Here is a 24,655-nt window from a genome sequence, read left to right as displayed (position 1 = left end):
CACACACACACACACACACACTCTACCTCGTGTCTTTAAGGTGTTTTTTCGACTGTGTACCTTTATGAAGCTTTTTGAAGTGAACTTTTCACTCGTGGCACAAAAAACCCAAATGAATCAAACTGGAACACCTCAGCATATTCAAAACTCATATACACACACGGGTACACACACACACACACGTGCAATAACAAAAAGTCAATAGAGCCTACAATATTTCAAGAAGGTATTAAAGAAATCTCCTCAAATAAATATGAATAAATTAAATCATATAAAAAGAACGGGTTAAAAACAGAAGTTCTGTTAAATATAACAAAAATATCCAGTTAATAAAATCCCTCAGCGGCACGGACCGCATGGACACAAGATGTAAACAATGACACGCACAGATAGCGACACACATTCACAAATCGGGAGCGTCTTCTCTACGAGGACGGATGTTGTTCTCTCTGCTGATGTTCACGTACTGTTCGGCCTGATTTCCTTTCTTCGTCCACGTTAACATCAGAGCGGCCTCTTTGCAAAATACAACCGACGGCTGCTTTCCCAGCGAGCCGTGCGCGGTTTCCCGCTAACGTGCACGGGCAAGCAATCTGTGCTCCCGTGTCATCACAGCAGAAACACAGCGGAGGCTCCAAATACATCAGGACGACACTTCACCCGGTGACGGCCGGGTTTCCCACGCTGCTCTCTGTCTCGGTGAGTCTCGCTCTGAACGCGGGTGAACAAACACGCGTCGGCTTTTTGGTTACGACTCATCACTTGTCTCGCTGCCGGTCCAGAGGTCGAGGCAGTGACACACTGATATAAGAAACTTAAGACAACTGGCAGGACAACTGTTTTTGACAATAATTTCTGCATTAGGATTATTAGGAGTAGTTTTAATTATTCTGAAATTTTATTTTAGATTTAAAATGTTCATCTTCTGTAAAATTGATCACATTCTAATAAACATAATATCGTAAAAACAAAACATTATTTTTGGCCCCCGGTCGTCCATCCGCAGTATTTTCTGGCCCTTCGTAGGAAATAACTCGGGCACCTCCGCCTCCAATAACAGCTTAAAAGTCGTTTGGATGGCGAAGTGAAGGATGGCGTTTCTTTTCTCGCTGTGAATGTAACTCGGGTCGACGATGTCCGATCTCCCGCCAAAAAGTGCATCGCCGTATCACACACCACCAACCAGCTAGCCCGGTAGTCAAAGTGCCGACGTCGTGGCCGAGGTGAGGAGACGGACGACGGATAGAAACGGGAAAAGAGAGCGTGACCGAGCAAGAATCGAAATCTCGGTGTCGTCAAATAAAAAGCTGAAAGACAAACTTCTTGCTGTTGGAGCCGTCGGTAATATCGGTGTTAGAAAACACCGGGCTTTTGATTGGCCGATTTGGACAGCGGTCCGAGCGTCACCGAGACACCTGGAGGTGGTGTGACCACCTTTCTGGAGGACACAGTTGGACACCGGTAGTTCACTTCCTGCATCACTTCTGTCGGGTTCATTTAGTCCGCCAGTTCCTGTTTGTCCGTTTTGATCCCGTGGACGTGCACCGGCCACGTTTGTGATTTCCACTCGTTGCTGCCGCTCAGCCTAACGCTGCTTCATGTGTGTCGGGTTCGCTGGTCCCTGAACTGAACATTTTGGACGTTAAAAACCAGCGGTGCTGCAGGTTACTGTGCAGGTAAATACTGTGTGGTAATACTGTAAATGTAAAGGACTCTCTGCTGGTCATATCGACTGTACTTTTAGTTTACACGTGTGTAACGTCTGCGATCGGCCAATCAGATACAAAAACATTTTATAACCAACATCGCTGCCCACAGCAGGCAAGAGAAAATATTACACATTTATATTAGACTATGACAAACTTGTGTAAATTAACTTTAAACCTTCATGTTTCTCTTTTAAAGGAATGACATTCAAGATTTTTCAGGATGTGCAGATATGAAATGACTCGTGGAGCCGATGGTCCTGAAACAGTCACAACTTAGTTTCCTCATGAAATGTGTTCAGTCAGTATGAATAATGTTCTAGAAGTTCTTACACAGTCTGTGCAGCACAGAGGACGTGTTGGAGTCCAAACACAACCAGTGTCCACTTCTAGTGTCCACGTTCACCTTGTTTAACGGCTGAGAGGCCAGCAGGGCTGTCATGTGATCGCTGTCTGCATCTACAGCTACATATCTTTAAAGTGCACTTGCTGGCAGACAACAGGAAGTCACTTTGGCCCAAACGTCTTGTCCCCTTTGAGACAACGGAAGTTTGCCACATTGAGGCGGGATCCCAAACGGAGCGGTGAAGATCATCTGTACCGAGTTTTGAGAGTTTGAAACCTTTCGAGGGGTCGATCGCTGCCAATGGAAAAAAATAACGCAGCTTTCATCCTGATCGTAATAAATAGCGTCATAAAGTTCAGACAGAACGGCGCACACTTTATATGGTGTGAAAATCAGGTCCAAACCAGCAGCGCTCAACGAGGGAGACAACACACGCTCGGGATTCATTCATCTCAGGGACCGTTGGAGCTTTGAGGGGGATGGAATTGTACACTGCAGGAGGTGGAGTCCTCTGTCCAGACTCCGTGTGTGTGTGTGTGTGTGTGTGTGTGTGTGTGTGTGTGTGTGTGTGTGTGTGTGTGTGTGTGTGTGTGTGTGTGTGTGTGTGTGTGTGTGATATGTGTGTGTGTGTGTGTGTGTGTGTATTGATATGTGTGTGTCAGTCCATGTGTGTTGAAGCAGGGCAAAACAAAGTAAAAGATGATTGGGTTTGAAACAGAAGTGAGATTTCTCTGAGGTCTGAAGTCGGAGGGTGGTAGTGGAAGTAACGTACGACTCCAAAGACACGATGACATCCCTGCTAATCCCTTCATGTTTCACTGTATTCAATTATGTGAACGCACACGCAGCACTGTTATCATGTGAAAACTCTAAGGTCTGTGTTTCTCTTATGTATATGTCACTTTACAGTTGCAGGACTACATCTACAGAAATAGAAAAACAGCCGGTTCAACTCTAGATGTCGAGCGCACCAACTCAAATCAAGGCAGCAGCAATAATGTTTATGTAGGATGTTCCTGTGCTGTAGGAGTGTACGGGGGGGGCGGTGACAGAGCAGGTTAAAGGGAGGCCGGAGGGGGGTGGAGACGGTGTGTAGTGCGTGTCGTGGGGGTGCTATAGGATCCCGTCCATGAAGCTGGTGTCCAGCCGCTGGATGAGCACCCGGATGAAGGACATCTCCTTGCGGGTGTTCTCAAAGATCACCCGGGGGTCGTCCGACTGGCAGCGTAGACAGTTGGGAGCCATGACCATGGCCAAGTTGTTTACATCCATCTTGGTAATGGTCACATTGGCGGGCTGGGCAAATACCTACACACAACACAACACAACACAACACAACACATAATCTACAGGTTACCTTCATTCAGATTCCTCGTCTCCTTTTAGGAAAACCCTCAGAACCAGATGGGCGCCAATTGCGTCCAAACCCCCACCCCTTCTGGTCCATGTGACAGCGCAGCGAGTCTTCATCACAGAGAGCTGCAGTGAATGTCGTATGAAACTGCACGACTTGAGCTCTCCAACAATGTGAGAGCCTCGTCTTTGTGACCAAGTGTTGCAGAGAAACTCCACTTTAAAGTTGCATCAAGTTTAATGGTCGTTCCACTCGGTATGAAGCGCTGCGTCCTTCTCAACACCCGCTACTCTCAACTCAATAATTCCTGAAGTCCAGATCGCTTCCCAACGTGCTGATTATCATCATAAACAGCAGAACTCAACCTTTCTGATGAAACCGCTCGTTTCTCTGTACGACAAACTGTTTTCAGATCATCTGGTTTTGAAATCACAGCTGACTTCTGTACCGTCTCCAACATAGAGCTGACATTACATCCCACTTTGTAGGAAACAATAATAATAATAACAATATTCGTAGTCGTACACTACAGCTGAGTTATCAACACATATCACAGGGCCGTATATCCTGAGGGTGAGTCCCTGTTTGGGCCCCCGGAGTCATTCAGGACATTTATTTTGCGTCCACGTATTTTTCAAACTGCTGAGTCAGAACAAACATGGTTCGGATGTTTCCAGATTCAACACCAGCTCCTGAGATACATGTAAAAACACAAGTCAATTTTCTTTTCCTTGATATAAAGGCTAATATAAAAAAATCTCTCAGTATCATGAAATTAAACGATAAAAGATTTAGATAAGATATAGCATGAATAGTTAGCCCCAATAATGACCAAGATATGAGATAAAAGTGAAGGTAGTAAATTACTCTGAAAAGGGTTAAACCCTTAAACCACAAAACTCAAATCTGTTCATCAGAATTGCAGGCTAACAATTTCTAGCAGGAAAAGAGCCCTCATTCAGTCTCCTATAGTCTCCGATACAACACTATATAGGATATATAAGCAAGAGTCCCCACCGCTGTCTCCACTCACCAGCTTCAGCTGGATTGGTTACTGACGTAACCCTGGCTGTCTGACTGTGTGTATTTGATGCTGCCATTGGTTCATTAACGTCCTATCAGGTCGGTGTTACCTGGAGGAAGCGGATGAGGTAGCAGAGCACCAGTTTGTTGATGTGTGGCAGGCCGAGCACCACGTTGACGGCTGCCTCCGGGTTGTCGTAGTGAGTGATACACTCCTCGTAGAATTCATGTGGGATCAGCGGCTCCTCCAGCTCCCGGTACCAGAGCTTGAGCAGCGATGCTGGCGACACATTGCAGGAAGAGTGTGAGTACTTGAATTACTCATGTTACAGGGATGTCATCATTTCTATGAACACAGACTGTGTCCTTAAGTCATGCTTAGATGTGTGTGTGTGTGTGTGTGTGTGTGTGTGTGTGTGTGTGTGTGTGTGTGTGTGTGTGTGTGTGTGTGTGTGTGTGTGTGTGTGTGTGTGTGTGTGTGTGTGTGTGTGTACCTGGGATGTGAGGGTCCTCCAGTCCTGTAGGGATTTTCCATTGATCGACTTGCAGCTTCAGGGCATTGACTTCATCTATATCCCCTGGAACCCTGGAGGTTAAAGGTCACGGGCTGGTTAAACTTCAATCTTGTCTTTGTGTGTTCTGTCTTTTGTGTATAAACCTGCCATCAGGCAGGAAGTACTGCAGTACCAGAACCACCATGGCATCCACACACAATCACTGCCATACACATCCATGCTCACACACACACACACACACACACACACACACACACACACACACACACACACACACACACACACACACACACACACACACACACACACACACACACACACACACACACACTCTGAACATATCAGACCTGGATATTGGGGACAGGGTTTAATACGTGTACTCCTCTATTCGGTGTCACAGTTGAAGATTCATTTGTTGTTCTTAACAGCCATTTAAAAAAAAGCTCCAGTTCTCTTGAAAAGTAATTAAATTAAAATGTATTTCCTCACATATACCTTGATGCCTTTGGTGTGGTAAAGCAGTGAGATAACGGATACATGATTGCTTCTTCTACAAATATTATGAACACATTTCAGGTCCATGGGACCGGATGCAGCTGCAGGAGGAACATGGAGCCCAGACTGACCAGCCGGGTAAATATAAGCCGAGCTCCGAGGTCTACAGTCATGGACAAATCTGTTGGTACCTTTTCATGAAAAAGAGAAGAAACTCTGAAATTATTTAAAACTGACAAAAGCAATTGGCCTCCATCACTGTTTTTTCCATGTTTCTGACATTGGGTACCACATTTTGCTCCAGAATTTTCTAATAGTCTTTAGATTTTATTGTGCCACAAAGATAACTTAATTTGGACAGATGAGACCAAATGGAGCTTTTTGGTAAGTCCAATGAGCTCAGTGTTACCCAAAAGAAACGTCAGTTTCAGGGGAGCCTTAAATCTGGGCAGGTAATTCTGCAGAGAAACATGCTACCCAGTGTTAGAAAGCTCTTGGATTGTTCTGAGATCTGAATCCTATCAAACATGTGTGGAAAGAGCTGAAACATACAGCCTTCAAACCAGAAACAGCTGTTTGTACCCGGCATCAAGATCCAATTTCATCCATCCTGCCGTGATCACCAGCGGTCAGCTAACAGTCCCGGTGTGAACCCACCCGGGACGCATAAAGATCCGATCTGCTCAGGCCACATTCGAAGGTGGTCGAGATGCATGTGGTCAAATCTTTTTAGCAGTGCATCCTGGGCCACATTGGAAGAACGCCGAGTCAGCTAAAGTCCTCTGAATAATCAGTCAAAATAAATGCAGCTCTGCATTTTTGTATTTACAGCGTTACAACAGATTTGTTCATTTTGGATTGGATTTTTTTGTTGTTGTTACAAAAAATATCTCCTGCTGAGCACAGCTGCACTGTACAGAAAGCAGATTTACTACAAACGTGCGCAATAAAGCTGCTTTTTAGTGATTTAAAAAAATGGGCTGCACGATTATTGTTTCCCCAAAGCCTCATCAGGGTTCATCTTTTTTCTTTTCGAAACTTCTGACCCACAGCTGTGGGAGATCCCGCCTCCTCCTGTACTTCGTTTATGAACAGCAGCAGAACTGGATGCAATTGAACAATTCATGAATCTGACCCAAAGAAACATGGTCCTGACGGTTCACGTTGTAAATTACAAACTCGCTAAACTCAATTCAGACATTTACAAATGTGAAATACATCATACAGTATGAGGCTTCATTGAGAAAAGATGTTGGATTTAGTTAAATTGCTGGTTCCTCTCTGTGCTTCTGTTAGTGTTCTTGTACTTATTTACTTGAATATTTTTGTTATGGACGACCTCATTTGCATACAGAGCGCAAAAGTGAGATGTGATCACGGTTTAAGCCTGGAGACTTATCATCCGAGCGCTCTAGGAAACATCAGCACCGAGTGGTCCTGCCAGATGTGAACAGGGTCTGACAGCTGGAGCAGTTTGTTATGAAGTGAACCAAACAACCTGCTTGGTGCTTCGGCCCCACTGTGAGCTACAAAAGTCATCTGTTTGAGGTGACTGCCTCTGAAGGTTGCGCAACAAACTATCCCATTAAATTATGCTTCCCATCAATTTTTTTTGTATTAAATATGGAATAAATAATGATGCAAGACGATTACTTTTAACCAGCTTCAAAATATTTCAGAGAAAATAGTGTTTTTTTCTTTTCTTTTCATCCTTTCGCTGCTTCTCCCACTCACCTGAAGATACCCTCCATCTGGTCTCCGTTGAGGCCGAGAACCTCTTCAGAGAGGCGAGTCTGCACCCAGGGCAGCTGGCTGTCTGGGTACCGCTCCTTCTGGAGCGCCATCACCTCCTCCAGGGAGGAGCCGAACATGGAGGGACTGAAGATGGCATTCCTGGCGTGCATGATCTCTTCTATACAGGGCTTCTGCAGGCCCTGAAGACACACACACAATACACCTGATGTACACACACAATACACCTGATGTACACACACAATACACCTGATGTACACACACAATACACCTGATGTACACACACACACACACACACACACACACACACACACACACACACACACACACACACACACACACACACACACACACACACACACACACACACACACACACACACACACACACACACACACAATACACTTACATTTAGCTTTAATGTGCTGCTATTCTGGTTTCAGGCTTTCCACCTGGAAACTGGCCCAACAACATTAAAGCCAACGCACACGTTAACCGGTGTTTAAGGAACACGATCTCGGAGCGCTGCTGTTCATCCTCACTGCACGCAGCCGACTGAACATCTAACTACTTATACTAACGTGTACACACCGTGTTAATTCTCCTCCTGCAAATACAACCCTGTTTCCAAATATATTTGGACGCTGTATAAAATGTACATAAAAACAGAATGCAATGATTTGAACCCATATTGATTTGCAAATTGACTAAAGATAACATATTAATGGTTAAATGGAAAAATATTATTGTTTTATGAAAATATCTGCTCATTTTGAATTTGATGGCAGAAACACGTCTAACAAAACTTGTTCTAGGATCATGTTCATCACTAAGCTGCATCACCTCTTCTTTTTACAACACTCTGTAAACGTTTGGGAACTGAGGAGACCAGTTTCTGGAGTTTTTAAAAGGAAATGTGGTTCCATTCTTGTTTAATATAGGATTTCAGCTGCTCAACAGTTCAGGGTCTCCTTTGTTGTATTTTTCATGTCCTGATGCTCCAGATGTTTTCAATGATTGACAGGTCTGGACTGCAGGAGGCCAGTTTATCAGCGGACTCTTCTACTAGAGAACCATGCTGTTGGAATACGTGCAGAATGTGGTTGGACGTTGTTCTGCTGAAATAAACAAGACCTTCCCTGAAAGAGACGTTGTCTGGATGGCAGCATATGTTGCTCCAAAACCTGAATATATACAGTGGGTATGGAAAGTATTCAGACCCCTTTACATTTTTCACTCTGTTTCATTGCAGCCATTTGCTAAAATCAAAAAAGTTCATTTTATTTCTCATTAATGTACACTCAGCACCCCATCTTGACAGAAAAAAACAGAAATGTAGAAATTTGTGCAAATTTATTCAAAAAGAAAAACTGAAATATCACATGGTCATAAGTATTCAGACCCTTTGCTGTGACACTCATATTTAACTCACATGCTGTCCATTTCTTCTGATCCTCCTTGAGATGGTTCTACTCCTTCATTGGAGTCCAGCTGTGTTTAATTAAACTGATTGGACTTGATTAGGAAAGGCACACACCTGTCTATATAAGACCTTACAGCTCACAGTGCATGTCAGAGCAAATGAGAATCATGAGGTCGAAGGAACTGTCCAAGGAGCTCAGAGACAGAATTGTGGCAAGGCACAGATCTGGCCAAGGTTACAAAATAATTTCTGCAGCACTCAAGGTTCCTAAGAGCACAGTGGCCTCCATAATCCTTAAATGGAAGAAGTTTGGGACGACCAGAACTCTTCCTAGACCTGGCCGTCCAGCCAAACGGAGCAATCGTGGGAGAAGAGCCTTGGTGAGAGAGGTAAAGAAGAACCCAAAGATCACTGTGGCTGAGCTCCAGAGATGCAGTAGGGAGATGGGAGAAAGTTCCACAAAGTCAACTATCACTGCAGCCCTCCACCAGTCGGGGCTTTATGGCAGAGTGGCCCGACGGAAGCCTCTCCTCAGTGCAAGACATATGAAAGCCCGCATAGAGTTTGCCAAAAAACACATGAAGGACTCCCAGACTATGAGAAATAAGATTCTCTGGTCTGATGAGACCAAGATTGAACTTGTTGGCGTTAATTCTAAGCGGTATGTGTGGAGAAAACCAGGCACTGCTCATCACCTGCCCAATACAATACCAACAGTGAAACATGGTGGTGGCAGCATCATGCTATGGGGGTGTTTTTCAGCTGCAGGGACAGGACGACCGGTTGCAATTGAAGGAAAGATGAATGCGGCCAAGTACAGAGATATCCTGGAAGAAAACCTCTTCCAGAGTGTTCTGGACCTCAGACTGGGCCGAAGGTTCACCTTCCAACAAGACAATGACCCGAAGCACACAGCTAAAATAACAAAGGAGTGGCTTGGGAACAACTCTGTGACCATTCTTGACTGGCCCAGCCAGAGCCCTGACCTAAACCCAATGGAGCATCTCTGGAGAGACCTGAAAATGGCTGTCCACCAACGTTCACCATCCAACCTGACGGAACTGGAGAGGATCTGCAAGGAAGAATGGCAGAGGATCCCCAAATCCAGGTGTGAAAAGCTTGTTGCATCATTCCCAAGAAGACTCATGGCTGTACTAGCTCAAAAGGGTGCTTCTACTCAATACTGAGCAAAGGGTCTGAATACTTATGACCATGTGATATTTCAGTCTTTCTTTTTTAATAAATTTGCACAAATTTCTACATTTCTGTTTTTTTCTGTCAACATGGGGTGCTGAGTGTACATTAATGAGAAATAAAATGAACTTTTTTGATTTTAGCAAATGGCTGCAATGAAACAAAGAGTGAACAATTTAAAGGGGTCTGAATACTTTCCGTACCCACTGTATATATATATATAGAGATCTATGTATATAGATCTCTATATATATGTGTTTCTGGATCATGTTTCTATCTGATTTCTTCTTTGGAGAGTTTTAACCTGCATTTGTGGACGCAGCGATGAATTGTGTTCACAATGATGGTTTTCACAAGTGTTCCTGAGCCCATGCAGTGATTTCCACTACAGTATAGTGTCTGCACAATTTCTCAGTTTTAATATTTGATGTGTTGTCGCTGCTTGATTTAAATTTAACCTGATTATGGGTTTACATAATTTGCAAACAATTACATTCTGTTATTATTTACAATTTACAAAGCATCCCAACTTTTTGGGAAACTGGGTTGTATGTTTATTTGTTTGTCCCTCGCACACTTCAACATCTATTCATCTCATCTGCTTCAAACCTGGTGAGTGAATTGTTGGGCATCTGAGAATGTGTATTGTCGAATTCGGTGCAATTTGGACACGTTTAATATCAACAAACAGACCACTGTCGCTCTGTGCAGCAGCGGGGACAGAGAGCATCAAATTGGCAGTGAAGTAGTTTCTAATAATACATATTTAGTAGGAACCAACTGGCTGAGGCTGGGAGCCTCAGAGTGGTCAGAAAGCATGGATTTGCTGATAACGAGAAGACATTAAATGAGTTTTGTCATTTGATCTGAATAAAATAAAATCAAAAACATGAAGACAGAGACAAAGCTGCTTACCTTCTTGGCTCCAGTCAGTGCAGCCTTGGTCAGTTTCCTGTAGCAGTATTTAGCATAACTGCTAATGGCCACTCCTTGGGCAAAAGAAAAAAACAACATATTTAAAGAATTAGACAATATCCTATTTGATAATTTGTGCGTCCATGTACCCCCGTTCTTAGCAAAGATTTGAATAAAGGTCAAAATAAAGCTGCTTCACATGCAGGTGAAAGAAGAACAACCCTCAGCTTATAACAAAAGTATTTGTCCTTGATGATCACTGAGGGGGCCGGTGAGTGTGTGTTTGTGTCTTTTGTATGCCTGTGTGTGTGTCTGAATGTGTATGTGTGTGTGCGTGCGTCTGTTTATGCACACACATAAATACACACACACACACACACACACACACACACACACACACACACACACACACACACACACACACACACACACACACACACACACACACACACACACACACACACACACACACACACACACACGAACTAAAAACATTTCTTTGGAGGTACTTGTGGTAAGAAACGGAGGAATGTTTCACCTCGAGGTGGAAAGATCACAACCACTTTTATTCTGAAAAGCCTTTATTATTTCAGTTATTGTCCCTCCCGGGGTCTCACTGATGATGTGGGATGTTATTTTGCAGATGATGTGGTCTTTAATACGAAGCTTTCTGCAGCAGCTGATACTCTACATGGGATTTGGGTTTAAAGGTTATTGATTTTCTCTTTAGAGTAAGAGAAGAAACTGGTCTGAAGATATTTGATGGATTGTAGCCTGTTTCTCGGTGATCCTGTTTCTTCCTGGAGCTCCTCAGAGACGGTCCTCCGTGAAGATCCCCACCCATTACATAAACCAAGACCGTTCCTTTTAAAACATCTTCAAAATGCAGAATCTTTGTATTAAAGAGCTTTAATGTATATAAATGTATAATGTATATATATATATGTTGACTGTGTTTATTGGTTTGTTGTATATAATATATATAGATATTTAATGTACTGTATATATACTGTATGTACTGTGCATTTTATATTTATATTTTTTATTTTATTGCTTTTCTTTTCTATTATATTATTCTATTCTATTATTATTTTATTCTATTGTTTCTATTATTGCTCCTGTATGTATGCTGCTGTGGTGAAAAAATTTCCCCTCGGGGATTAATAAAGTATATACCTACCTACCTACCTACCTTGTGGTGTAAAATCAAAGATAAGTGATATACAGTGTGAAGGTTACTGCGGCTGCAATCAACAGACTTTGGAGAGATGGTATGAAATTAATAAATATGTGATCATGTCCTGTGGTAATAATCATAATGCACATCACAGACATATTTTAGTTCTAATCTTTTTTATTTATTTATTGAACTTAGAGAACCATGGAGCTAAAAGTTACAAATATAAATCATAAAAGCTGCGTATGTCTCCAGAACAGAGCGTCAGTGACTGGAATATAGAAACAAGGACTACATCAGCTGTCAAAATAAGAGCTTTAGATGCTGTTTAATTCATGTTCATTCAACACATAGACCTGCTGGATGAAACAAACAAAGAGACGGCTCTGACAACTTGATGTGTGTATGTATTTTTTTGTACATATGTATTGACTTCCATTGATAATAAACATTTAATTCGAAATTTTTATTGTGAAGGCCACAATTTCCCAAACCGTAATACTTTCAGCAGAGCTTCTGCTGAAGGGCAGTTTTTGCAGAAAAATTGCAGGAATTAAAAATAAATTGTGAGGTTGCTTGAATTGGCATTAATTATTGCAATCGCAAGATTCTCTGGTGGGACTGTTAAATACTCAAAACGTTAATGCTAACTTGAAGAGCCTGACAGGATGTATTTATTCAACCAAAACTAACATCATTTCCTTTTCTTATTCGAATGTAAATATACGAAATAAAAACGTACAAGGTACATTAGATGCAACTAGCATCCATCCATCCAACCTTCAATCCATATTTCTGTGACTTAATCCAGGAATCAACTACTTTATCTTATAAACGATTCAGAAAAATAATTATGTCAGACAAAAACAGAAATTTTATGAGCACAGGTTGACAAAAAATGTGCTGATCTCAGCGTGTAGTGGGGTTAAAGTGTGATGGTGGTGCTAGAGGGAAACCGACGGGCTCACCAAATGTCATGGCAATATGGGTATAGAATTTTGGTTGTTCTTGTTAACAAATGAAAATATGAGTTTGATGTTGTCAGAGGTTAAAGATGACCTCAAGTGACTGATCAACGAATAGCAGTTATGAGTTGTTATGAAACAATATCATCGACCAGCTGGTCAAGAGAAAATGTAGTTGGGAACCATCGTCAGGAAACCAGAGGATGGAAAAAAAAGAACTGAGATCACCGCTGCCATCAAAAGTCATGAAAACCTACAAGTTACTGGCCCCGAAAAGCCGAGTGTGTGCTGCTTCCTCACCCTTGGTGTCGTTGAGGGGGTCCATGTGTCGGTAGATGTAGCCCTCCAGGTAGGTGTGGAAGCGGGGAGTCGGGGGGAAGAAGGCCAGGCAGATGGCCATCAGCTCCCAGCCTCGCTCCAGGCTGTCGTAGCGGAAGTTCTCTGTGGTTTGACGACACAGCTGGATGTAGAGCTCATCACGCAGACCCTGGTTGCTCCACCCACGCACCACCACCTGGCAAACACAGGCAGGTGACTTCATAGATACAAAATAGTCTCTTTTTTAAAGAAAATTCATGACTTCATCATTTTGGAAACCATTTAATTGAATCTGAGTTCCTGTACAGAGACCTCGTGAAAGTGTTTATATATTGAAATACGACACTGAACTGTTGAGCTGCTGGGATCTGATATCACGTGAGAATGGGACAACATTTCACTTTCAAAACTTCCAAAACTCCAGCAACTGGTCTCCTCATTTACAGAGTGTTGTTAAAACAAGAGGTGATGCAACACAGTGAAAAACACCCCATGTCCCAACTTTTTTTGAGATGTGTTGCTGGCATTAAATTCAAAATGAGCATATAGTTTTCATAAAACAATAATACAAAAAAAAAAAAATCTTCGTTTCAACATTTTTTTATGTTGTCGTTGCTCTATTTTCATTTAAATATGAATTTACATGATTTGTTAATCATCACATTCTATTTTTTTTACAGCATCCCAACTGTTTTTAAAAACAGGGTTGTATTTGCCGATGGTCACGCTGAGTGTAGTTGATATATTTTTTGATTTTTTGATTTTGATTTTATACACTTTATTAATCCCTGAGGGGAAATTTCTTCACTACAGCAGGGGGGCTCTCAGGGGGGAGATGCTGCAGCAGGCTGCCACTAGCGCGGCGCCAGGTAACCTGACCTGAGGTGCATGTTTTTGGATGATGGGAGGAAGCCGGAGAACCCGGAGAGAACCCACGCAAGCACAGGGAGAACATGCAAACTCCGCACAGAAAGGCCCAGGACCGGATTCGAACCCGGAACCTTTTTTGCTGTGAGGCGACAGTGCTAACCACTGCACCACCGTGCCGTAAGTATTGCTGTCATCATATGAATCAATGATAAAGGGGGGTTATGTTAAAGTCGACTCAGTTCCAAGCCTATTGGTTCATCATTTAAATGCTAATTACATATATTTATTATTAATTATTATTTGTCTGTAATTTATCATTTTGTTACTTACATAGTTGTAAAGTGCATACATGTGTGATGAAAACTGAAGTCACACATTTTGCTTGTTCAGGCACGATGATTTGCTCCATTGTGTTTGCTCCAGATATGTCCGATGCCTTTTATTTGAGGCCTACAGCTGTAAGATTTTTTCTTGTCTTAAATTGTAAAATATAATTGTAATAATACTTGTCAACATATGGCTGATGTGTTTGTCAGTGGCAGCAGCACACACCTCCAGAGCCACAGCGGGAGGGTCCGCCTTGGAGCGGCGGTCTCCCATGTAGGTCTGGATGAGCTTAAAGATGTCCACCGCCTCCTTCTTCACGCTGCGGTCCGACGTCACGATCATGGGCTTCTTGATGGGCTCGCTGCTCCAGGCCAGCATGTTGGCGATAGACACTTTTCTTCTGAACAGTCCCTGAGGAAACCAGCAAAAGGAGCTCATCACTGAACAAACATACACGGAAAGGTTTTCCACCGAAAGCGTCTTCACATCAACGGTGACGTTAATCTGACAAACGTGTTTCAGGTCACATGGAAGAAGTCTTGATATTCGTAAAACAAGTATTTTGTGGGTTTAAGTGGCAAAAAACATCTTGAGACAGTTTCCTACCAAGAACAGCATGTTCTGTGAACGATTCCTTTACATGCGTTAACAACAAGGATCTTTATCTGAAGTTTGTCTGATTCTTTCTGAAGGACCCAACCGAAGCTTCTCTTTGGTCGTCTTCCTCGTCAGCATTGTGACGAAATGACTGCCCGATGTTTTCGTCTGCGTAAAAGGTTGGACGGTGCTGAGGGCGAACACATCCCATCAGCATGAGTTTGTGACATCACAAATAAAGTCCAAATGACACCGTTGCTAAATACCGTCTGTGTGCATTTTGTTCTTGGACGCAGCGTTTGGACACTTTCACAGTATTTATGTAGCTGCCTCTGCCAGACTGAAAGCTACTTATTACCGGTTCCGTCTCCGTCACGGCTGCCGGAGTGAATCTGCGTCGTTAAAGTCCATGATTATCGTAAATGTATGGATGCTTCGCCTCCCACCGGCTGCACCGCGGTGGGCGTCAGCAGCCTCCCCGGATCGGGTCGACGTGCTGCTCCAATAAAGACCGGCTGTTTTTGAAGGAAGCTGCTCGGAGGACGCGGCGATCTGAACAGAGCAGATCGACCGGACAGGAAGTCAGTCTGAGAAAATCCGGTTCGTTTTCAAAATATGTGTAAACTCCCGATTGTACAAAACGTCACTACGTTACCGTCTGTCTTTCAATCAGGACAAGAAATACATTCTCCTCCCTCTACAGACATGGTATGTGAAATAGTTACGTCATTATAGAGGAAGATGAATGTTTTCAATGACTAAAAGTCTGCAGCACAAAGTAGGAAACAACAACAATAACAACACAACGGACGAAAAAGAAGCCGTTTAACAATGTTTACCCGCGATAGAAGAACAGAAAGCAAGGAAACATGAAACGGGCAGACAAAATCACGGCGTACATGAGGCATGATGTCTTCAGACTGTGAGCAGGTAGTGCTCACAGCTGTTTGCATTAACGTCCGCTCGGCCTCTCTGAAGGACGGACAGACAGACGACCAGCGCAAGAGTTAAACGTGATGACGGTAAAGTCCATTTTTTTTTCATACACATGTTGGTCAATGCCGATTGGTTAAAGTTTAAAAATGAACCCAAAGGCTACGTCTGTTAGGATGCACAAGTGGAACCCAGTGTGGAGCGAATCCAGACCCATTTATTCATGCATGGTATTTATTCAGCATGTAGACATGCAACCAAAAAAGAAAAGGAAATTTGAATTTATACAATATGGGACCTTCAACAGACTGTTCTCGTATGCGCCTTTAGAAATGGGAATAAAATCTATTTACCGTATGTGCCATGTGAACCGTGTCAGTGATGGTGCTTAGAAAGAGGTGAAGTGATATGAGCATGTCACTCACACTGAAACCCCTTGCTTTTGTGCTGCTTTTGATACGATTGATCATACGATCTTATTACAGTGATTAGAAGACGTTACGAGGATTAAAGGAACTGCATTAGACTGGTTCAAATCCTACTTATCAAATAGATTCCAGTTTGTCCATGTCAACAATGAGTCTTCCAGACAAACAAGAGTTAGTTATGGAGTTCCACAAGGCTCAGTGTTAGGCCCAATACTTTTTGAAAGGCTTCAAGTTTTACTAACTGATTAGTTTCATCTGGTTTTATAGAAAGATATAGCTGAGTGTCATCTGCATAACAATGGAAGTTGATGCAGTGCTTCCTGATGACATCTCCTAATGGAAGCATGGACAAAGTAAAAAGTATTGGGCCTAACACTGAGCCTTGTGGAAGTCCATAACTAACTCTTGTTTGTCTGGAAGACTCATTGTCGACCTGGACAAACTGGAATCTATCTGATAAGTAGGATTTGAACCAGTCTAATGCAGTTCCTTTAATCCTCGTAACGTCTTCTAATCTCTGTAATAAGATCGTATGATCAATTGTATCAAAAGCAGTACTGAGATCCAGAAGAACAAGTACAGAGACGAGTCCATTATCTGAGGCTAATAAAAGGTCGTTAGTAACTTTCACCAGAGCTGTTTCTGTGCTACAATGAACTCTAAAGACTGAAAATCTTCAAACAGATCATTCCTTTGTAAATGATCACAAAGTTGATTTGCAACAACTTTTTCAAGGATTTTAGAAATAAACATCAGGTTGTAAATTGGTCTGTAGTTTCCTAAAACAGCTGATTAAGAGTCGGCTTTTGAAGTAAAGGTTTAATTACAGCCACTTTAAAAGCCTGCGGTACATAGCCAGTTACAATAGATAGGTTGATCTGATCTAATATGGACGTATTAATTAAAGGGAAGACTTCCTTAAAAAGTTTAGTTGGGATGAGATCTAACAGACAGCTAGAGGATCCAGATGAAGAAATAATTCTAGTTAACTCAGAGAGCTCAACAGGAGAGAAATGTTCCAAGTTTACATCTGGTCCTACAGTTGCTTTCAGGGCTGCTGTTGCTTAGCAACACATCAGTGATGGTGTCAGGAAGGGTCGGCCTGATTCTCTCCTTGATAGTAAGAATTTTATTAGTAAAGAAGTTAATGAAGTCATTACTGCTGAGAGCTGAAGGAATAGAGGACTCAACAGAACTGGGACTCTTTGTCAGCCTGCTACAGTGATGAAAAGAAACCTGGGGTTGTTCTTGTTGTCCTCTATTAATGATGAATAATATAAAGTTCTGGCCTTACCAAGAGCTTTCTTATATAATATTAGAATATCCTTCCAGGGAGGTGAAATTCTTCTAAATTAGTGGAACTCCATTTCCTTTCCATCTTTCTAGTTGCTGCCTAGCAGAGCGTAGTTCTGAGTTGTACCATGGAGACAACTTCCTCTGGTTCATGACTCTCTTCTTCAGAGGGGCGACATCATCTAGAGTTGTAGCAGAGATACTGCAGTGTTTTCTACCAGATGATCCACTTGTGTGGGACTAAGATCAACGTAGATGTCTTCCACTGCTTTAACACGCAAATGTTAATAAGAAGTGGTCCGACAAAACAGGGTTTTGATATTGTAAAGTTTTGCTGTCAGGACTTTAATGTGTTAAGTGCCATGAAATAACCTATTTTGTGATTTGGTGCTATATAAATAAAATTGAATTGAATTGAAAGTTGGTGACAGACTGCAGAACACAACAGAGGACTTTAGAAATGTACCGACAGGACGGATAATACCTGTGTGTGTTTGTTGAAGTGCTTGGACGCCCAGTTCTCGATGTCGGTCTCTGAGGACGGCTTTCTCAGGCAGAACTCGGTGAAAATGCCACAGCTGGCGCTTGGCATCATGTTCCTGGCATTTCGACTGGCTTCGAACTGGGCACAGGCTCCGAGGTCCTCCGACTGAGAGAGAAGAAAGACAGCGTTACATTCCCCCGAGGCTCGACAGCTAACTGGGATTATTACCGATGTGTTTATACATCAAAACCTATCAGGTTATATACTGTAAGTGCAATTAGAAATGATCATTTCAAAGTAAAAGCTGTGAATTAACAAAAGATGACACACAAAAAAATATTTTTTAAAGACAGCCGTGAACTTTAGGTAGGTATATACTTTATTAATCCCCGAGGGGAAATTTTTTAAACGGCAACAAGAAGCTCTTATGATGTCATCCTGCTCGCTTTGGCTGAAGGATGGACACTTGAAAGAAGGAGGTACATATAAAGAAAGTAAAAAGCAAATGCAATGCTGCCTGATTTGAAGCCTGTATTTTGCTCCATTTTGTTAAAACAGAGAACCCTGTCTGTTTTCAGGTGTCAGACTGAATTACCTGTCCACAATTAGAAACTAAAACTGAAGGATTATCTCTCTGTTGTCATGATAACTGGCACCTGCTTTGTCTGCTTTTTTCATCAAGGCGGTTGTTAAGAAGTGTGTTCCGTTTTCTTCTCTGTGAATACAGTTCGGTAACTCGGCTCATATTTATGTTTGCAGCCACTCTGAAGGGCGGACCAATCAGAGACCAGTGTCGGTGGTTAACAATGTTTGTCGCGACCCTCCTTCACTGTGATTGGACGGCTGGTGACAGTGATGAGCGCAGTGTTGACATGTTTCTTTTTTCCTTTTTTTTTTTCCTTACATTTTTATTTTATTAAAGTATTATGTGTTGATGTGTTTCAAGTCTCACTGACCAGAAAAACAACATTCAGCGCAGAATAAACACTCAGCAGCTCGTCAAGCTGCCAGCGTTCATTAAAACAATGTAAGAAAATATCCTGCACTCAGGAACAAACACTGTAGGTAGCTGCAGCGTTGACCGAGTATTGACAGGTTCGCTGCATGCTGATTGGTTTAGATGAACCAGAGGTCTACGCCCAGTATGGAGGGTGGACAGACTCATAATCATGCACCACACACCTTCAGAGAAAAATACAGGCAAGTCTGTTTTCATGACGACAGACGGACAGAGATGTCGTCGAGCTGAACGGACCAGTTCAGCCCTGCAGGTGAGCATAGTTTTCAAAATAAAATATCCTTTTGTAGGATGTCTGATCGTCGATGACATCAATACATCGTCTCCGGTCTCCAGTGATGAAGTTACAACAATTCTGTTGCTGAATAAAACTCCCTTCTCTCTCCTCTACCTCTGTGCATTTCATGAATTTCATGAAAAGAGGGAGAAAGTCAGAGAGGGCAGTTTCTCTTCCTCTTGGCTGAGTGTTTTCCAGGCCTCTTATCTCCTCTGATAGTAGCGACATGTGTCACAGGAGCAGGTGTCTGCCTTTATATCTCACTACAACACCATAAACCTTCATCGCCAGCACTCAGTTTCACTCCTGTGCTCCTGTTTGTCCTTCCAGATGACAGCCTTATTTTCACTCTTTAACAATTGCCTAACAGCCCTAATATAACTGTGTTACGTTACATTTCCTGCTGGTTTTTCACCATCAACCCACTTCTCACCTCTGCTCAACCCAAGCTACAATCACACGCATCTGAGATTGAAAAATACACACCAAGTATTCATGGTTAACATACCCGGGCGGGCTACACAAGAGAAGTCTGTGTGGGAACCCTGAAGGAGAACGGTACCTGTGACGGGTGAAGGAAAGGCTCCGGGGAGGCCAGGCTGGTCTGAACCGAGAGGCTTTTCTCCAGTAGCGCCTGAGGGAAGCCCAGCCGATCGAAAGTGCTGCGTTTCCAGTGGTGGCCGTCGCACTGGGCCAGCGCCTCGTCCTCGCTGAACGCCCTCACCACCGGTCCCGGTAATGGCAGCGGCACCGCCCCGTCGCTCTCGTAGCCGTCTTTGGAGCAGCCACCCTGAGCCATTCCCCCTTGCTGCCCGGAGTCCCAACTGCTCCTCTGTTTCATCACCTGCTGAGCCTCCCAGGCCAGGCGGGCCTGGGCCAGCATGACCTCGGACGCGGTGCCAATCAGCTCCCCCTCTCCGCAGCGGGCCAGCTCCTGGGGAAGGGAAGGCTTCCGGCTCTTGCGCTTGCGGTTACCACCGGGAGAAAAAGTGCCGGGGCCGGCTGTAGAGGAGGAGGACAGGGAGTGGGTCTGGGTGGTCCAGGATATGGAGTCCTCATAAAGCAACCTCTGGCCAGCCTCTCCGCCCTCCCCACTGTAGTCCAGCAGTAGACGAGGGTCCCTGATGAGAGACTGGCTGTGCTGCAGGGTATACGAACCCCCGTAGGAACCACCGTATCCGCCGGTCGTGCCGTAGCGCAGCAGACGGTCGGCGGTCTTGAAGCGAGGGCTCGACGAGGACTGCTCCACGTACACCAGCTGTTTGACGTACTCTTTCCCCACAGGACTGTACTCTAGACTCTGGGTCTTCTCTGGACACTTCTGCCTGGTCAGAACCAGCTGGCCATAGGGCGATGGGCTCTGCTTGGGGGAGTGGTAGAGGGTGGCTGAAGACTTACGAGTGGGTGACTTGCCGGTGCCATAGAAGGCGGAGGAGTCCGAGAGAAGCATGTCGCCCGGAGGCTCTTCGTAGATGGGAGCCGGCTGGTAGTCCGACGGCGGCTCCTCATAGAGCGGCGGTTCGTAGGCGTAGCGGGGCGAGGGAGGCTGGGAGTCGGCGGAGGAACGGCGATGGGTGCCGGTGCCGCCCATTTCAGCCCGCTTCAGGAAGGGAGATTGACGGCGGTCAGCGTAGAGAACGGGGGAGCCCTCGGGTTCTGAAGGAGGGTTTCCTCCGGAGGAGCGGCGGGTTCGTGAGGTGGTGCCCCCTCCAGGCGGAACCCCGGGGGTGGGGGGGTCACAGGGAGAGTAGCCATTCCCCTGATGTGCCAGGAAGCTGGGCTCTCTGTCCGTCACCTTAATCAGCATTCGCTCCTTTGTCCCGGTGTTCCACCGAAAGGGAGAAGTCCTGACGGAGATTAGAAAAGAGAGAGCAGAGATTTAGATTTCTGAAAAACCACCATCCGACAGTCTCGCCCAACTCAACGGAGATTACTTCCTCCTCTCATTTTCAACACAATCACCACGTCTACTTTTCATGCAACACAATCGATGTCTATGAAAGAGACTAAAAGTGAGCTTCTATCAGGAGATTACTTCAAACTTACTCAAAAACATGAATCTTTTTCAAATACTGTTCAAACTGCTCCAAAGCATGATGATACTGCCATGTGGATTTTTCATATTGAAATTAATAGACAATGTACAGTTAAAAAAATACAAATAGGACTCATTTTACCTTATGCACAATGGCCTTTGTTGTAGTAATTACTTTTATTTTCATTTTGTAACTATATATTGTCAAATAAAAAAAGTTATGCATGCATCCATGACACATCAGCGATAGTTGAAATATGATTAATCTCAGATATTCTCATAAAACAATGTATGAGAAAGAACGTCACATTACACTTTAGATCATGTTTCTTTGATCAAATACAATAAAATACGGTAATTTTGGTACTAGCTTCCCCAATACAAATTATGGTTGATTAAAAATAACTTGGAGAAAAATGAGCTGTCACGAATCAATAATGTGAACTGTTGCCCATATTAGCGTCTCTTCATTGGCTTCCGATAACGTCAGTAATAAAAATGTGAAATGCTTCTCCTTATATACCGAGCTTCATCATGAGTGCCGCCTTACTCTTGTTCAGAGAGTTTTCATAAGTACGACTTGTGCCTTAAAGGACCTTCTTCAAATTTGCATAAACACTCAGTTGGACTCAGGGATGAAGTGAACAGATTTGGTGATCAAAGGTCAGAGGTCAAGACCAATATGACCTCAGTTCTGTCGTGTGTTTCAGTCGGATCAGAGTTTGGAGGTCAAGGGTAACTGTGACCAAAACTCAATCATTCTCAATATTTATTGCAACATTTCACACGAATAGGATAAAATGATGATTTTTAGAGGCGAAGGGGGGATCATGACCATATTTCACATTAATGAGCGATACTGAGCTGGTGACATCACTGGTTGTCCGTCTAGAAATGGATTGACGTGATTGCATAGATATTATGTTCTGTCAGGATTGAAGTTGAGTGACAACCGTCCACGTTTTAGAAGTCATAGCTTCTGTGCAGCAACATGTACACGAGTTTGGACCGCATGTAAAACACAACCTGAGTGTGGAGGCGAACAACTGCTTGGCGGTGATTGTAGTTCTCTGTAATGTTGAACGGTCTCAACCTTATCATGTAAAGTACCCTAAATGACTTATGTTATGATCTGGCACTTCATATAATAGAATTAAAATTGAATTGAAAAGGAATCATTTTCAATGTCTGCAGGAGGATATGACAGAAGAATTTATTAAAACATTGACAATGTGGTAACAATAATACTTCACGTGTTCAGTTCCCCGAGCAGCAGCCTGAGCAACAACACATCTTTACTCCGTTTTACTTTACTTCATCAGCTCACATTCACTCAGTCATTCCTCTCAGAGAGTGAGGGAGGAGGAGGGGGGTGGCAGCAGCACCAGATGAAGAACAAGAGGTGAACTGGGTGAGAGGGAGGGAAGTGTGAAATCGATTACAGCGTTGGCCACCCTCCCTTTTAAATACTTCTCAAAGACTGATCCCAAAGGCCGCTGCTCAATAGTGGCAGTGTAAGTGTCGGTGTACTTGTGAATGTTAATATACGTGTGTGTGTGTGTGTGTGTGTGTGTGTGTGTGTGTGTGTGTGTGTGTGTGTGTGTGTGTGTGTGTGTGTGTGTGTGTGAGAGAGAGAGAGAGAGAGAAAGTGGAGAAAGGGCTACGCTATGTATCGAAAAAATGCTACACATTCAGACCTCTTACCTACTTCCTTATAAATCTTCTTTTCCACCATGGCGTTTCCATCCGTTCCTCTTTTTATATCCGCCTTCATGTTCTGTCTCCTGCTTTTAACTACAGAAAGTGTTGTTCTTTATCTTCTTATCCTGAATCATTCATAATCATTTAACCTTCCCTGCCTCTTCCAATCTGTCACTGTTGGTCTGCAGCATCAATCTGCAGTTCGTTTTACTTTAAGCCTGGTGCACAAGAAAGGACTTTCACATATCGACTACTTCTAAAAATGGAGGAAACCACAAAAAACACACAAGAGATTTAAGCAAAAAAAAAAACATTTTCAACTGGTTGCACCTCTATGTTTTGCATTAAAACTTAAATAAAGTGCAGAAAGGTTCCCGGCTCAGAGGAGGGAATCGGCATGGTTTATACATTCTGCAGTGAAAGTTGGGGGTGAGTCGGAAACAAGGTTTTATTGTTCGTCTGAAACAACAAACAAGCTACCGCTACAAGCTAACATTATTGGTATTTGTGTATGTAGGCAAAGATTCCTCAACACTTTCTGGCGAGGTCACTCTTATTGGTTGATTTTTTTTTATACACTTTATTTGATACACTTTATTAATCCCCGAGGGGAAATGTCTTCACTACAGCAGGGGGGCTCTCAGGGGGGAGATGCTGCAGCAGGCTGCCACTAGCGCGGCTCCAGGTAACCTGACCTGAGGTGCATGTTTTTGGATGATGGGAGGAAGCCGGAGAACCCGGAGAGAACCCACGCAAGCACAGGGAGAACATGCAAACTCCGCACAGAAAGGCCCAGGACCAGATTCGAACCCGGAACCTTTTTTTTGCTGTGAGGTGACAGTGCTAACCACTGCACCACCGTGCCGCCCAAATTATTGAATCAGTAACACCCCAACGATTGTTGGGATGGTCTCATCGAACCCAAAATCTGCTCAATTATCTTCTATTGATAACTAAAGACATATTCCTGTTGCTCCATCAGCTTCCAGTGGGAGAGACGTCCTACTGAGGTTCCAACAAATCCGACTGTTTACAGAAAGTGGCCAGAGGTGTATAAATGTGTCAAACTGTGACAAAACTATTCATCAGCACAAAATATAGTTATGGTCACTTGTTTCCTCATCAGGTCCACCCTTGTTTGCCAGTTTACACACAACAGGAATAATGTCTCATATACTGTATGACTGTAAGCTTTGTCAAAAACTAAAGATTGAAGTCTGATCTCAAACGTAGAGAGGGGTCTGTGTCCCAAACCCCGACTGGTAGCTGGTTCCACAGGAGCAGATGATGAAAGATGAAAGCTCTGACGCTCGTCCTGCTTTGGAAACTCTAGAAACCACAATAGTACCCTTGCTGCAGAGTACCGTTGTACAAGCGATGAAGAAAGGCGTGTCGATGAAGCCCAACCAGGTCAGGTGGCTCAGAGCTGGCAAGAGTGAGGTGAGGAGATCATGAAGATTAGCAAAAAAACGTCTCCTTGCGGGATTAATTATCTATCTATCCATCTAT

The 24,655-nt window shown here is 43.5% G+C and overlaps 1 protein-coding gene across 1 annotated transcript; it reads right to left on the bottom strand.

Moving 5' to 3' along the window:
- Positions 1-1,723: 1,723 nt before the first annotated feature.
- Positions 1,724-21,258, bottom strand: arhgap39 (Rho GTPase activating protein 39). Its single transcript, XM_069688515.1, has 9 exons — positions 19,973-21,258; positions 18,116-18,280; positions 14,606-14,791; positions 13,166-13,379; positions 10,724-10,797; positions 7,174-7,373; positions 4,924-5,015; positions 4,540-4,709; positions 1,724-3,360 (listed from the first exon to the last, which is right to left on the bottom strand). Exons 1-9 carry the CDS (start codon positions 21,215-21,217, stop codon positions 3,166-3,168), a joined length of 2,541 nt encoding a protein of 846 aa, XP_069544616.1. The 5' UTR covers positions 21,218-21,258; the 3' UTR covers positions 1,724-3,165.
- Between the last annotated feature and the right edge of the window lie 3,397 nt (positions 21,259-24,655).

Source organism: Brachyistius frenatus, unplaced genomic scaffold (genome assembly GCF_029030835.1).
Source record: "Brachyistius frenatus isolate BFR_SWC_R1_liver_20210118 unplaced genomic scaffold, ASM2903083v1 Contig_615, whole genome shotgun sequence".
NCBI classification, from domain to species: domain Eukaryota; kingdom Metazoa; phylum Chordata; class Actinopteri; family Embiotocidae; genus Brachyistius; species Brachyistius frenatus.
This window is presented reverse-complemented; position numbering and strand designations above follow the sequence as displayed.

Coding starts and splice junctions, on each gene's coding strand:
- arhgap39 (XM_069688515.1), bottom strand. CDS start 21,217: ATGCTGATTAAGGTGACGGACAGAGAGCCCAGCTTCCTGGCACATCAG. Junction 10,798..13,165: donor CCCCCTCAACGACACCAAGG/GTGAGGAAGCAG, acceptor CTTTTGCCCAAG/GAGTGGCCATTAGCAGTTAT. Junction 4,710..4,923: donor GGAGGACCCTCACATCCCAG/GTACACACACAC, acceptor ATGTGTCGCCAG/CATCGCTGCTCAAGCTCTGG.